The 16,811-nt window shown below is 40.3% G+C and overlaps 1 protein-coding gene across 3 annotated transcripts in view; it reads left to right on the top strand.

The window, feature by feature from the left end:
- rcan3 (regulator of calcineurin 3) overlaps positions 1 to 16,811 on the top strand; it is a 36,834-nt gene that overhangs the window by 15,650 nt on the left and 4,373 nt on the right. For all 3 annotated transcript variants that reach the window (XM_034858357.1, XM_034858356.1, XM_034858358.1), the window contains one exon: positions 15,575 to 15,748. In XM_034858357.1, coding sequence (XP_034714248.1) covers positions 15,575 to 15,748 — 174 coding nt within the window. The remainder of the gene's footprint in view (positions 1 to 15,574; positions 15,749 to 16,811) is intronic.

The raw sequence follows: 16,811 nt of genomic DNA on the forward strand, positions 1-16,811 counted from the left end.
CCCCCCCCCCCCCCCCCATTTACCTCTGCTCCTCCTCATGCCAGCAGCATTGCAGGTACGTGAGGTAAGCTGGGAGACCGAAAACATAACAATCCAATAAGAACATTCAAAGAAATATTATACACAACATAACAGTTTCATCCTAAAATATCATAAATAGTCCAACAATGATATCCTGAGGGTTGTGATTGATGCCCGTAAGGAATTAATATGCAGTGTAGATAAATTTTTTTCCTATAAAGTCCATTTAGGTCACTTTAAACTCCATGTTGAATAACCTGAACACTCCCTATAGTCATATTTTATTGACTTGTCCTAAGGGCAGGTGCAGGTAGCCTGTCAGTCACAGAGAAGGAAAACAGTTGCACTTAAATGTGTTCAAAGTAAGCCCAGGGACCCCACCTTAGGTTCTGCAACGTGCCAGGTTTTGGTCTTAAAAGGCCACACAGATGGTCTGCCAAAGCTTGGCTCACCCACTAAACCCTTTTGGAAATTCCATGTCAGAATATATTCCCTCACCTGCTGACTGCTCGTCTGATTTGACGTATCACCAAAGAGACGCAGGAAGGGAGCAAGAACAAAAGCAAGACACACATATAGTTCAGCACGGGCAGCCAGTGTATAGGTGCTCCTTTGTACTCTGGTGTGGTAAAGGCTGATTTCAGTTATTTCTTGCATCCAATAGCAGCATTTGCGAGTTTTAAGCACCCAGTCACCCCACCCACATCCCCACAGCACCTTGATCAGCCATATTTTATCACTTTTTGCTACTCCATGTGCATCGCAAAGTTTTTAGCTGCCCAGGGGGACACGTGTTTATTTGTGAAATATGTCTTGTGTCTGTCCTGAATTGCACACAGAAATGGCATGTAGTTATAATTTGATGTTACTTGCAAATATTCTGCACATACGCATAACAAACATTGTGCATTTCAGCCTGTGACCCACCCTGTGGTCTGCCTTGCCCTCTCAAGGCCAGTCAGCTGTTGTGTTTGGTTCCAACTCTCATCGCACTTTCTAACCACTGCAGACCAGCCAAGGCGAGAGACACAAATGTGTCAACTTGCAGTTGTCCTGTAATTATGGGATAGCAGTCATAATCTTTAAGATTCCCCAGGGAGTCTGGGTGAAAAAAACAGCTGTGTATGAGGTGTTGATTGTGCAAGGTTTCTCCTGTATACAAGCGATGATACTCCTGATCATTATGACATATTTTGAACGTCTCTTCCCTGGACTTGTGCTAGCGTGTTGCGAGGGGTGACTCGGCTCACACGTTATTTATTTCTTTGTGATTTACTTTCTTTAATGTACTGTGCAGTGCTCAGAGATCAGCCATCCTCCCCAGAGAGGCTTGACACAGCCACGGGCAGGACAGTCTGATCAGAACCCATAAAGCCTCCTGTCAAGCAGCTCTTATCAGTCGCCCACCTCTCCCAGACTCATCCAAAGAACAGGGGCTCTGTGCACAAATAAATGAGCAGACATAAGACTGACTTTCCAATGGCACAAAGAACACCAGTAATCCTGGTTTCTGGCACAATGAGAGTGATGGAGAGCGCTGGGGAAGAGGGCAGATTAATAAAGCCGGGCACGTGGGAAGCAGCCTCTGATTGAGCTCACCTCCCTGTCAGCCTGCTCTTGTTTTTATTATCATCCAACAAGATCTGAGCCTGTCCGAGGCCCCTGTTTTTATTAATATCTCCAAATCAGAAGATAAAAAACAATAAAGGTTGGAGCGTTTCTTTTGCCAAGCACTTCAGGTGAACTAATATGTGGATTGCTGCTATTTAAAGAGACTTCACGGAATGATTAGGCAATGGCAGTGGTGCTTGAATGGGCTACGTGAAGAAAATAAGCAAATGGTGGGGTTTTTAATTAGAGGTGATGCTGTGTGACTGGCTGGGGTGTTTTTTGTTTTGACACGGTTGATATGTCTTGCCTTGGCTCCTTTTCCAGCTGGTTACATCATTAATGAGCCAAACACAGAGGCTGTGGACAAAGCAGGTTGTTGTTCAATTGCGGAGCTGGTGGTACAGTAGGCTTTCATACCAAAGTGCTTTGGATCCATTTGGGAGAAAACAAAAGGACTATTGTTGCTGTGAGGTTCACCAAGGCCAGAGCTGTGGGCAGACGCTAGAGTATGTGTGTGTTCGTCACAAGACTATCATTACCTGGAAAATCTAGCAGCATCAGCAGATGATAGCATAGGACACATAGTGAAGGTCATTGCACGTTGGCAGGCAGTGAGTGTATTACAGAATACAGAGCATGACGCAAGCCTTTACACTTACCTAGCATGCTTAATTTGATGCTGGCATTTACATGTAATTTATTTATTTATTTAATTATTCACTTTGCCCATTTATTCGCTCCTTTTATACATGTATGAATAACAATTCAGCCCGTCAACCTGCTCTTTCTCTTGATAAGTGCCTCTCTGGCTGCAGTCTGTCTCTGAATTAAATGGGTTTTAGTTAGGAAGCACAGAACACAGGATTTTGACATTAGGACCCATTCACACACTATTATAGAGAAGCACGTTATATAAAACACCACAGAGACTGCATTGCAAGCCACAAGGACAGCTGTTTTCAACTTAAGCCTCCTCTCCCACATACAGACGACTGTAGTGACACTGACACAGTCAAACCCTCCAACCACAACAGTGAGTCAGCGGACGTGCAGACCTATAAACACCTCTGTCAGCAAACATGCACATCTCCTCGCCGAGCACGCCTGGAGAAGTTTCCGTCCACCTGGGTCACTTTCCGTTTGTCCTCCTCTCGGTCTATCTGCTTGTCTGTCTATTATCTGTCCCTTGTGTCATGTGTCCATTCTCAGACTTCATCGTAGCAATAGTTACGCTTGTTATGAGCAAGGAGGAGAGATTTGATAACTAATCTGCTGTTTGTAGTTATAGTGATTTAGCTCACGTCTGTGATGTTTTCCATTTTTCCCAATGGCTTTTTTGATACACCGCCTTACATAACGTGCTGTCACTCCTTTTATTCGTGACGGTTATTTTGAGCATCTAAGCAACTAGTCTTGCATTGCCAGCGACGGTGCCCTTGCAAAATAGATAGCGGAGATAGCAGAAGGGGAGGGAGTCAGGCTTTATCACAGCAATCTATATCCCGTAAGCCAGACTACTAAGAAACAAATGAAGCAACAGAACAATGCATCATTGTGTCATTTTATAATAAATATAATAGGATTTCACTTATTGAATTTGGAATATGTCACACTATTTCTGTGTTAAATGAATGGATATCCTTTTTCATTGATCTGCAGATTATTTTCTCAATTTATTGTTTGGTTTACAAATATTGTGGAAAATGCCCTTCACAATTTCCTAAAGGCCATGGTGAAGTCATCAAATTGTCTGTCTGAGCAAACATCTAAAATCAAAGGATATTCAGTTTATTATCAGATAAAACAAAGAAAAGCAGAAAGATTACTCAAAGATTATATTTGGCGTTTTTGCTTTAGATTAACCACTTGACAACATTTGTCAATTTCTTTTCTGAAGAAGGACTAATCCAATGGTCGTCAAATTGGTTTTAGCTCCACAGCAGACATTGCTCATATTATCTACATTAGAATCAAGTTGAAATATCATCCTAGGCAAGTCCTTGACAGATGTTTTACCTGTCTCATTTGACTGACTTGATCTGCTATTAATTCTTGTTGGCTATTTGGTTAGAAGTCTATATCTACAACGTTCCACTTCCAGGATTGCTCCGTTGCCGCCAGAAATTCCGCAGGATGTCTCTCTTTTCGGCCACATGTCCGGTACCTTCCGCTTCCTTTGTGTTGGAATTTTAAACTCCGGTGGATTTATGAAGAGTATAGTTAACTGCTCTTCAGACCTCTGCAGGGTATATCCAGCTAGCTAGACTATCTGTCAAATCTGAGTTGTCTGTGGCACAACTAAAACAACCTTTGAACATACACATGTTGCGTCCAAACCATTTCCTCTCCAAAGTTATTTTGCCAAGGCGCCATTGCTCCGTTGGTCCAACCAAAATGTTGTGTGGACTAGCCAGGCCCTCATCAGCTGCACTGTGGAGGAAGGTCTGGCAATACATGACTATTTGGTTACTAACCAATTTTCTCTGCGGTGTTACATTATTTAGAGGACACCGAAAGACCTCTCACTCCTTACACATTAAACATGAATAAGTTCTGAATTTTCAGTTGATCCAGGTCCAGCATTTCAAAACACTGCTGTGATGCAATTTTGACCAGTTGTTGAGGTGAAAGTAAGAGGCAAAGGAGCAGAGGCAGGACAGACAGGATGGAAGTTGACGGTGAATATATCATGTTCTGTGCTGGTAGGAAACCAGATCTGCATCTTGGCAAGGTTGATCGATCCCAGGCCTGAGCAGTGGGCTCAGGTGTGCCTGCTCCCCCGGTCTGGGCACTCGGCAGGTGGAGATGGGCAGCTCACATTGGCCTGAAACCTTAGAGAAGTGCTGGGGCTCAGGTGTCAGCTAAAGGTTAGCTCTGCGTCCTTTAGGGTGACGTAGAAAAAAAGGACTGTCTCCTGGGTGGGGTGTCCGGTTACAATGTGTCCAAGATTACACGGCTATGAATTGATGAGATAAGAAGAAAAGAAAAAGCCCTCGCAATGGAATGTAGAGGCCCACAATTTACTCCCCAAAAATAGAAGATGGGGAAACGGCATCATACAATGATTGACCTTTTGTTATTAAAAATACAAGTAGGACGTCATTTTCCTGTCAGACTTTCCAACACAATTTCCAGTCCAACACAAATGCCTCTGGAAAGACAAGGTTGTTTTAGTGCTTAAAATAGCAGTGCCTTAGAAGAATACAGTTGGGCTTCAGACCATTGTGTCTACAGCATACTGCAGGCTAAAAGCAAACTTAATTAATGTTGTTTCAAGCAGGGTTTTTCTTTTTTTAGGATGATAAAAGTGCTGAAGTAATGAGTCAATTCACAGAAAATGAATCGACCACACTTTTGATGATTCATTATTTATTTATTTTAGTAATTTATCAAGCAGAAATGACTGGTTTTAACTGCTAATAAACATCTTGTCATTATTGTAGTTATACAAATTTACCACTTCAGCAGAGGTGTTCATTAAATGTTTCCAAACAGGCTTAGTGGCTTGACAGTTTACGTTGAAGTATGGATTTATTGTGGTTGTATTTTGCCAACAGGGATATTATTAGTTAGCAGCACACGTAATTAACAGATCCAGGGTGAGTCTGATGAAAACTGCTGTCTTTGCCCTCTAGATAGTCTCGCATGGCCAGAACCATCTGCATATCGCTGCGCAGGAGAGATTAAGTTATGTTCTGCCTCTGTTTAGAAGTGGTGAATTTAAAGCTCACAGCAACTTAATACAATATAGTGTCTGGCTTTTGTATGATATTTATTGTCTGAAAAATGGCTTTTTATTAAGTTTGCTTTTAGCAAAAAACTCTAAGTAAATTAAGAGCCAGCATTATGGTAGCGCCTTTTTTCCCCAAACCTATTTTCAACAATTGCAATGTTCCTGTCAGCTATCCAGTCATGCTCCAGGAAGGGGAAGAAAAGTTTTCTTGGTATATCCAGAAATCACGTGAAGTTGGAAGCAGCAAAATGTGTACCGGAGTTAAAGCCGGTAAGGTTTTTTTTTTTTTGGACATCAATTTTTTGCTCAACCTTTTATTGTTCTGTCGTTTAGTTTTATTCCCAGTTTTTTAATATCCAATGCTGTCTAATCTGCTCCAAATGCTCCAAAATCCAAAATCCAAGTTCATTGGGTACCCAGGAAACCAAAAGTGAGAAGACTGGATGAACAATTCAAGAGATATTTCAAAGACAGACCAAACACACACACACACACACACACACACACTCACTCCTCTGTATAAGCTTGCCGATTTATTAGATAGATAATGAAACTTAAGTTTTGAAAATAAATCCAGTGCCGCAAAATAGGCCTGGGCAATGTGGAGAAAACCAAATATGACAATATATTGTTCCAAATACCTCATTATCGATATTGTGACAATATAGTAAGGTTGACTATTGGTGCTTACACAAAATATTTAATTGATTTGATATATTTAATAAATAATTATCAATATGTGGATATGATGACTAAGTGGGTAAAGGCAAATACTAGAACAGCCTGGTAAGTTAATTACTAATTGCTAATTACATAATTTTATTGTAATGCAGCCTGTAAAACCAGGACAAATCAACACATATTGCCATATTATTATGATATCCACAATCAAGTTTCATATCACAATCTCAATATATTTCCCAGCCCTATCATACCATGAACAATATTTCCTCCTGAAAAGAAGTGAAGCAGAAGTATTAAAATAACAGAAAATGGAAATATTCTAGTAAAGTACATGAACCTCAAAACTGTCCTTCACTTTCCATCACGTTCGATACTGAAATGTGACCTGTATTCCACTTTGCCAGCTGTGCAGCAATGCTCCTAGCATTGCTTCCGTAATGCTTGATCATCAGCCGGGTGCTGTGACGCACCAATTGGCAACACACAGATAAGAAAGAGGGCAAAATGCAACAGAGCAGTAGGGTGAGACGGTGGTGAGTAGAGAGAAAGAGCTCATCTGTCCATATGCTGTGGTGGCCTAAGGTAGACGCTGCAGCATCTCTTAGCAACCTTATGTAATGTTGTGTACCGCTTTGGATTACTGTCGCCTCTAAAAGTGTGTGATTCTGCGTGGCAGACTACGTGGACACACATGTTAATAGTGTGTGTGTGGGGGTGTGTGTGTGTGTGGGTGTAACCGAGGCATAAGTGCTGCTGACTAGGAAAAGCTCCTGCCTCAATAAAAACCATAACGACGTGGTAATAGGATTAATGTGTCCTCATGCTGTAAACTGATTTAAATCTCTCTGCTGCGGACACACTGTCCCAAAGGAAGCGGGTGTGTAGCGCAGCAGCGTCGGCCCCTGCGATACCGCCCCCTGCTCGAGCTATTGATCCCACTGTAACAACACTCACCCCAATCACGTGCCTACTTGGGCTTGTGCAGCCCTCATACTACATCCTGAGATATTAGTCATTAGTTGTTTTTGTTGTTGTTTTGTAATACCGAGGATTTGCTGATATGGTAATATTAATGGCTGCTTTGACAGAAGCTGCATTTGCCTGTGTGTCATGAGTTTTGGGTCTCCGCAATCTCAGAGTTTATCCACTGATAGACATTACGGCCGCATTTCCACCTGGTATTAATTAAATCCGATCTGAGTGATCCGATCACAGGTGGACAGCATGTGTGAAGTATGTGTGTTTACACCTGGCAGTAGAATGTGTCTCCATCTGCGTCTAGAGTAACTTCTTGTGATCGGATCTCAGTTCCCAACTCTATATGCATATAAACATGTACATCATTTCGTTTGCACATTTCCGTAGGCTGTTTGTGTGTATGTCTATGCATATCACCTGCTACTTTCACGTAAAACATACCTTACAAAAGGTACAATGACTAATGAAAAATTGCTGCCTACAGTCTGTCAGGCAGGGGAGTATTCTATTTTGAGTTTCATGTTTGCTTATAGGAGTTATGTTAAGTTACTGCTGATAAAGACCAAAATAAAATAAAAAGGGGAATTTTATTAATAGAATTTATTGGAAATTAAACCGTTCTACCGTATTACAGCCACAGCTTTGACCACTCAGGCTTGCAGGCTTCTAAATAGCAAAATGAGAAGGTGAGACCTAAGAGGAGGAATGTTTGTAGTAACATTTTACATAATTGTGAAATTGGGACGGTTTATGAAACAAAAAATAAGGTTATTGTGTACCAACGTTTCCAGGCAACAGTGGGGCAGAGAGCCAGAGATACAGTCTGAGAGCAGGCAGCACAACACAATTTACTCTCAGTGGCTTTTATAACATGAGAAATACTTCGAATGAGTACATAGGTTCATAGTTCAGGGGTACGGGGTCCTTAATATGTCCCAGGACACAAACACATACAGGCTGCTAAAATCTCAATGTGTCTTGAATGTGTGAATGTGAGCCAACAGTGGTGTAACATCACTGATCACTTGTCTATTTCTGGTGTTAAATTGACTTTTGAGACATTCATTTCTTCTTTCTGTCCTCACTATGTGTGTAGGTCCACAGCTATGCAGCAGTCCAAACACTTCCAATAAAGGTTGAAGGAACAGCTTAGTGTTTTTACAGGAACCAATTAAATCAGGCAAGACTTCATTAAAGAATGAAATAAGTTTAATTAACATGGTGCAAAATAGGTTGATAGGTTGACGATTACACTCCATCGCATTGTTAAGTTTATAGGGGTATAGAGGCCTTGGATATACAGGACTATCCCCTTGATGGAGTCTAGACACTGGTGGGGGTGAGGAAGTGATGAAAGTAGAGCCTGAAGATGAGGATGGATGTGGTTGGGAGCGGGGCCTCTGATGATGGAGGAGCCCCTGGGCGCTGAGTCAGTTGATTAGATTGGGAGAAAGCGCAAGAGAGAGAGATCATGTAAGTTTGAAGCTTAGAAGTATTCCTGAATGAACTTACGCTAAGCTCCAAGTCCTATCCCCTGACCAATCGGCTATCCTAATTCACCATTTGAGGGCAATGCCAAACCCCAACCAATTGAGCTGCTTCACAGGGGGGGCCGTTCCTAGAGATTACGTGGGTTCCATAATAACGCTTCACTTATTGTTATATTAGGAATATATTAGTCTAATACCGTTAGCTTAATGGCTAGATGAGTTAGCTGTAAACTGATGATGACAAAAGACAACCAGCTACGATGATAAGTACTTACAGATAATGCTCCACAAAGGGGATTTGGGGAGTAGATAATAGATGCCAGTCATAATTTGCTTGGTTACGATGGTAAACAGGTTTATTGAGTTACGGGATCTTTATGTATAGATTATTTGTTTTACTTTCAACAGTGTTCATAGTAATGTTTGGCAGCCGAAAGGTTTGCTGTGTTTTAAACATAATACATTTTATGTCACAAGTGAGTGTGATGGAAAGTTGGCTCTGTTTTAAGGAGCAATAATGGAAAAAATAAGGAATGTGACAAGCAAAAATGTGCTGGAAAACATATGCATGCAGGTAAGAGATTTAGTTTCCAGCTGCATCTGTTATCTCGAGAATCTGCTTCACTTGTACAACCTCATTAGACTGGTTCCAGTTGGCCCTGTAACGGAGGAAAGTACTTAAAAATAGGACGGTGAACATACTTAAAGAATTTTCTTAATTATTCCGACATACCGGTAATCTATTTTTAGTGTAACACTGTTTGTGACTCAACACAAGGCTCCCTGGCCTAGTTAGTAGGTTTTCACCTAAATCCCATTCCAGCACGAGGGTCTGGATTAGACTGAGCTAAAGCCACGCCCGTCTCATGGAGAACAATGATTTCACCAAAGAGAGAAAAAAACCCTTCTTTATTCCCTAATTAATCTTTTCATTTTGATCCCAAATGCCAAATGGTGTAATTCAACATAGAATTGGACCAGGTTGTAGATTACACTCATGGGTTTTGGTATCCGAGTGCCAATGTGATTTAAATACTGTCCTAGTTTAAATTAAACACAATATCAAAATGAAGCATTGTGACTATTTTCATTTTTGAGTAATCTGCTTAATATTTTTTTGATTAATCTCTTAATTATTTAGTCTATGGAATATCGGAAAACAGTCCCAGAGCCAAGACTAACGTCTTTAAACTACTTGTTTTGTCCAAATAGTCCAGATACTGTCTTTTAAGACAAAAACTATTTTTTCAAATATTTAAATTTGAAAAGGCAAAACTTGTCAAATTTGAAGTAATTTGCTTAAAAAATATCAACTTTATCAATACTGTGTAATTGACACATATCAATTAATCCGCTGTTGGTTCATCTTTATACTGAATACTTTTTAGATTTCTTATCCAACTATTATACAACCGTGTGTATTAGATCTCTACATAATGTTTTCTCGCGCTGCCCAATTAGTTGTTGAATGCCATTCCAACAATGCAAAGCTTTTATTTTGAAATTGAAATTTGGGCTGATTGCGTTGTTGCTTTTATGTGTGTGTTTATTGTACTGCTTTTTCCGGCACATGGCTGATCAAAGGAATGATGGGACGTGTCGGTGTGTTTCAGCTGATGTTGCTTGTTCAATCTCACCAGTGCCAGGGACCCATCAGCTGAATATGAGACTCCCTAAACTGCACAACCATACTGAGACAACGGTGGCAATGAAAGTCGACAGCATGCTACAGCTTTTGCGAAACGTCACAGGTTGAGCATAAATAATTGAACATGCACATGTATTTTAAGTTCCGTTAAAGAGGGGTGGAGGTGGGGTCACTTTTGAGCATTATAAAATGTACTTGAAAGTCACGCAATACTTACTTTCTGAAGTAACTTGTTACTTTTTTTCATTTTTAACTGAGTAACTAATTTAGTTACTTTTTGGAAGAAGTAACTAGTTACTGCAAATAATTACTTTTTAAAAGTACCTTGACCAACACTGGAGAAACCAGTCCTTTCTTAATATAAGAAGGGAAAACACTTAAGTCAGCCTCATCTGTCACATGGTTACACCCAATTTCACAACTTGAATTATTCATTACCTGGAAGAGGGGTGAAGTAAAAATACTGTAAATACTTTTTACATCCGCTTTTTGCTTATTAAAGTAAATTTGCTTATTGTTCAGCCGTACAATCTTTTATTCAGATGATTTTGTGTCAGGACCACTAGCTGGTTCTGTTTTTGTTGCCTCCTCGTGCCGCTGAATGTGACTCATGCCGACAGTCATGTCCTGTTGCCACCATGATGGCAGCCTTTCCATTACCATCAGGGACATAACTACCTCATTACCCAAGAGGCAATCAGCTGAAGAATGGCCCTGCAGCCACTGACAGAGTGACTTTAGTTCATTAGCAAGCTTTACATCTCTCCTTAGATTTTTTATTGTGCTGGGTTGCTTTCTGTCTTTCAGCCTTTTGGTGCATCGTGTTCTTCTTTCTTGATCTCTTTTTTTCTTTTTTTTTTCTCTCAACAACAGTCACCTGAGCCAATGTTGGCACTCAAAATAGGATTCATTTAACTTCGCTTCATAAACAAACAGTAACATTTCTATTTCCAGAAGCATTTTGTCCCATTATGAGGACTTTGTTTATTATAAACATTAGTGATTGTTATACACCTACAGCAGGAAGCATCCCAGCTTTTTTATTATAGGGGAGAAAAAATGTGCACCTTTTTAAAAAAAAAAAAAAAATTAAAAAAAATTAAAAACAAAATTCTTAATTGTACTTTTAGGTGAAGATCTGTAGAAACACAAAGCCTGAAGTATATTTCCCTCCCAATGCAACAACACAAAAATATTTGCTTTTGTCATTTTCATGCTTTTTATTGCGACACGGCTTTCTAGGAGTGGGTACCAAGCTCTATACTTTTATTTATTTATTTAATTTTTTTTAATATTACCATCCAAATTACATCGGTACTACTGAGGAGAAATTCACGGTAAATCAAATGGTTCCAAATTTCGGTACCTAAGAGCATGTAAGCTCAAGCTTATCTGTCCTCTCTGCATGTTTCACAGAGAGCGGGGTTTAGGTCTGAAACACACACACAGGCGCAGAGGTGTGTGTGGGCGTTACGCTTCCTTGGAGACAGCCAGGCACAGCTGTGTTCTCTATGCCCTGGTCAAAGACTGACAGGCATTGCAACGTTGAAGAACAATTTAAAGAGATGACAAATTTAAAAAACATGCAAAAATAGAATAAGATACAAGAATATATGTTAATGTAAGTGAATAAATAATTATTTGTATTCAATAGGTTGGAGGGATGGGTTAAGTAGGGGAGAGGGAGGTGTTTTATGTTGTGCTGTGTGTAAAATGTAATAAATAAATAAATAAAAGATTTTAAGTAAATAAGATAAAAAGGTTTGGAATTATTTTTACAGAGGGAAGGATGTCATGTTACAAATTTGGTGAAACCAGCCCCCAGGTTTGCCCAGTGCCACACCGGGGACAATCCAGGACAGGAAAGGAAGGGAATTTAGCCTGTTGAGGTACACCCTCGGCGTAATGTAAAGGTGACATGGAGAAAGATGTGGTCAGCAATAATTACAGCATTTGCCAAGTCCAGTTGTCTGCTATTTGAGAGCTTTGACTTCACGCCTCTTCCCCTCGACTGTCTCCACCCAAAGCACATCAGATTTCTCTTGTTAGATAAACAAAGCCTGTGAGTATTGACTTTAATGTAAGAAGGAGAGAGTGAGGGTGATGTTAGGTTTCTCAGTTGTGGTGTTGTTGTCAAAGTATATGCGATTTTTCTGTTACCACGTTACTGTATGTGAGATAAAACATATTTCAGTAAAGCTTCTTCAATAGTTGTGGTTATCTGCCTTGTTGACAATGAAAAGAACAAGGACATGCTGTTCTCGTTTCTTTTCCCACCTGTTGTCCCACAGCTCTCAGTCCCTGCAAATACAGTAATAGCACGTGCTGGATCAAGCTGTGTGTTTGTGTTTGTGTGTGTGTGTGTGTGTGTGTGTGTGTGTGTGTGTGTGTCTATCTCACATTACTTTACTAGGCAGAAATGCCTTCTGAGTGTGTGGATGCCTACAGAAATACCAGATAACTAATTGTGGGAGCAAAGTAAATAATCCTGAACACATTGTTGACTTCACAGATGTTTGTGAAGTGTGTGTGCGTGTGTGTGCAGATGCCTGCATGCGGGCGTGCAAAAGACCACCTATAACACATGGAGTTTGATGTCATGTGAGTCATAGTAGCTGGCTAAGGTTTACGGAAAATTCACGGGTTGGAATACGGGCTTAAGTAGTCTCTGCAGATAGGCCACACAAGTCCTTTGTTATTCTCAAGCTAATTACAATTACACCCAAGTCAGAGGCGTTTGCAAATAAACAATCGCTGGTTAAATGCTCTAAAATTGAAGTCTGCATTTGATTGTAATGCTGTTATATTAATTTGTTTTTAATTATTATTTTAGAAAGAAAAACAAAACGTAGAACAGTTTGGGCCATGATTATACAACGACATTCCCACGCTCCCATGTAGGGAGCCGGACTTTTCTAAAGCTGCATTAGACATATTTTGACAATATCAAAAAACTATAAATATTTTGATATTAGCAATAGAAAAAAATACTTTGCGTAATGTTGAAGGTGTCACTCTAGTCACAACTCTAGTGAGCTTCATGGCATTTTTGAACTAATTTCTGGTTTTACAGCTGCTACTTCATGCTATTGATTAAAACAGAAACCTGGTTTGCACAGGGGAACCCTTTAACCTCTTTAAAACAACATTTTGACATGTTTTTTCTTCAGCTATTTCATTCACAATTGAAGGGAAGAAGCTATTTGGTTAACTACTATTTTGCAGTTGATTGTGTTGACTGTGGGAGTAAGAGAATCAATTTTTAATGAGCTTACTTAACACTTGGCGTCCCTGTACCGTGATGAGTCACACTCTTCCCTCTTTGGCTTTTATGGATTGCAGCATTCTACTTGCTAAATTAGTCAGTAATTCTCCTCAAAACGCATAAATGGAGTCAAGAAGATATTCACACATTCCTGACTTGACTTCTTTTCCTAGCATGCACCTTGTATGGTGAACGAGAAACTTTTCTAAAAATGGTATCACAGAGCCCAGAGGTGAAGTCAGCTCGGAGGCTTAGCCAGCCACCCCGAGGCATTCAGCAAGGGAAGAACCGGGACTCAAACCAGAAAGGAAGGAGAGAGGATTATGAGTAAAAACGTTAATGTGCTTGTTCTTGAAATTCAAATTGTTTTACCACAGTGTACACCACACTGCGGCATAACTGTGGTTCACAGCTTGCACCGTCATTAACAACTCTGCGTGTGTCAGACCGGGTGATGATCAGTGGTTTCTCTGCAGAGAATATACCCTGTATTTAGGAGCATATTCTTACAATAACAATTTCTAAACATACTTGACTGTAGTGAAGTAAACAATAATCAAGCACTGCAAAATAGCAGTACCTTAATTCATAATTGTAGTGTTAAACAATCAGTCGATGCAGCTTCTCAAAAAAAGGTTCATGTCTCGAATATAAAACAAAACAGCAACTCAAAGATGACTCGGATGGATTTTGATGGATATTTTCAGTGTTTTCAGATGTAAAACAATGAATTGATTCAACAAGTAAAGTGATTACTTAATCAAGAGAGTCATTGTTAGTTGCAGTTATAGCTGTGCACAGCTTCCCTCCAGCAGTTTTGTGATTAATATGAAAAAAAATCCAAAAGAATATGACTTTTTTGGAATAACATAATGTTACACAAGATAAGACCAGATGTATGTATGTGCAAGGTTTTTATTAAGGATTCATCCAAAGGACACAGGAGTAACAGGACACTCATTTCATCATGCTGAGTTGACAGATACTTGGTGTCTGCCACCATCACTAAGGTGTCACTAATGTGCAGAGGCAGATCTCACAGCACATACTGCCTATTTTCCTCCAGCTTACACACACACCCTTTCCATCCTGGTGAGAGGTGCTGTGTCAGCCAAAGAAGGGAAGTGTTGCGGGAGTATTTGGGTCTTGTGTTTCCCACTGCCTGAAAGAGCGTAGAACTAAATTCGAGACAACCGCTGGCACTAAATAACACAATCATGGACTGATTTGATAGAGGCCAAACTTACCAATTGATGTTGATGCCACTGACTGTACCAATGGGTCCATGGATAAATTAAATGGAATCAGAAAAGGCAACAGTATTATTATTTGATCGATATGTGTACATTTGTCTTTGCACAAACCTTTAGTGCAAAGTGAAGTGTAACTTTTCAGTGGAAAGAAGGTTTGGTTCCATACTCAGTGGGAGATGGTCGGCTAGGAGACAAAGAACAATGCTTCTCACGAATCCGCTGTCCCGGTGGCCTCTTTCCTTTTCCTTCCGCCCTCCTACTGAGCCGCTTGATTGAGTTCGTAGCTGAGCAAGCCAATTGGGTGCCCATGGAGATGATGGAGTAATAAAACATAGGAGATGTGGGAATATGTCATATGGGTATAGTTAAAGACGAAGTGTGGTGCATAAGGAGGAAGAAGGGAGCGATCAGAGAAAAGAGAATTACATAAAGAGACAGAGAGGGTGAGGAAAGAGGAGACAGTCGGCAAGTTGAAAATCTAATTTCCCCATTAGCTCAAAAGCAAATGAAATGGGTGCAGAGCAGTTAGAGTCACGTCTAACGCTCAGACGGAGGTGTCAGTGAATAACTTAAACCCCCAAATCTTAGCTCACCCTAAATTTGTCTCATCTTTTCACCAAAAATATGGAAACATTGCAGAGATGACATAGTTTATGTTGGATGCTTACACAAAATACATGTATTAAGAATATTTGACATTTATTTATGGAGTTTGAAGGGTTATTTAATATAACAAAAAGCATGTAAAATAAACGATATTGACTGAGCTGCTCCAAAGGACATTTTAACAGATTTACCTGTTTTTTTTTTCTCCTACAGTATCTTCAGAATATCAACCTAATTATATCTGAATGCATCTTTTATCATTTTTTCTGTGTTTGTCCTCTGCAGGAGAGGTTTGAGGCATTGTTTAGGATCTATGATGAACAGACAAATTTCCAGATGTTCAAAAGCTTCCGGAGAGTCCGGATCAACTTCAGCACCCCAGAGGTTGCAGCCCGCGCTCGCATCGAGCTGCACGAGTCCGAGTTCAACGGCAAGAAGCTCAAACTCTACTTCGCCCAAGTGAGTGTCAGTTAAGGGGTCTGGGAAGGGGCATGGGGCGTAGGACATGGACCATCTAAGGGAGACCAGTGCTTATTTACATTTGAAGTCATGCTATAGTTTATCATTCACTGCAACATACAAACGCAACAGGGACAAAAACTCAGAAAAGGAGGGTGACAGTGGCTCTCCTCTAAAATCCTTTCACTTCCTCTGTTTTCTATTCCCTTTTCTGAGCCACACCTGACTGCTTCATCAACCCACCAACCCAGTCACACGATTATATTCAAACACACCGTTTGTTAAATTCTCTTTCGCCATAGACGTGCGTTTGTCTGTCTCTTGTCTTTGGGGAAGAGAGGGAAAGAAAAGTGTGTTTCTAGTACAAACGCAAAATCAGATGAGCATATATTTTCAATACTGTGATAAAATATTTAAATAGGAACTCTTAGCTACACTACTAAGCTACACAGCACGTGGCTACACAAAGATAAGTGGCATGTTTTTCATAATCTGTAGGTGAACCAATGTCTGCTAGTTTTGGTTGAAAGTGAACTAATTGTGGTATAAAAGCAAAAGTTTAGACATCTAGCTGGTTACGTACAACTATTTAAAGGCCTATAATGCAATGTGTAGCAAGTCCAGGCAACCTATTAAAAGTATAGTAGTCACCAAAGCTATGTAAAACAATTGTTGTCTCCTTAAAACTCATTTTAAAACACAAACTTGCCCAGATGCCTAGACGTCATTTGGCCTGTAACTCATCAAATTCCATGAGTCAACTTTTAATTGATGCCTGTTTTCTCCTAAAAACATTACCAGTCATGACCCCTGCTGGACCTCTCAGTACTTTGATGTAAGAGGATAAAGGCTTTTACCGCTCAGACAGATGCCACATTTAGGTATTGTAATGATGGCAATTGGCTGCTATCAAAAGTCCCCTCATGGGAAAGAAGCCTGCAATTTGAGAATAAATGTGTGCAACACTAACGTGCCTTTCTTGCTGTAAAGCAGAGGTCACTAATAGGCGGACCGTGGTCCGGATCCGGACCCAGCAGCCGTACTGTCCGGACCCGGATCAAAA

The sequence above is a fragment of the Etheostoma cragini genome, chromosome 20, assembly GCF_013103735.1.
Source record: "Etheostoma cragini isolate CJK2018 chromosome 20, CSU_Ecrag_1.0, whole genome shotgun sequence".
Lineage (NCBI taxonomy): Eukaryota > Metazoa > Chordata > Actinopteri > Perciformes > Percidae > Etheostoma > Etheostoma cragini.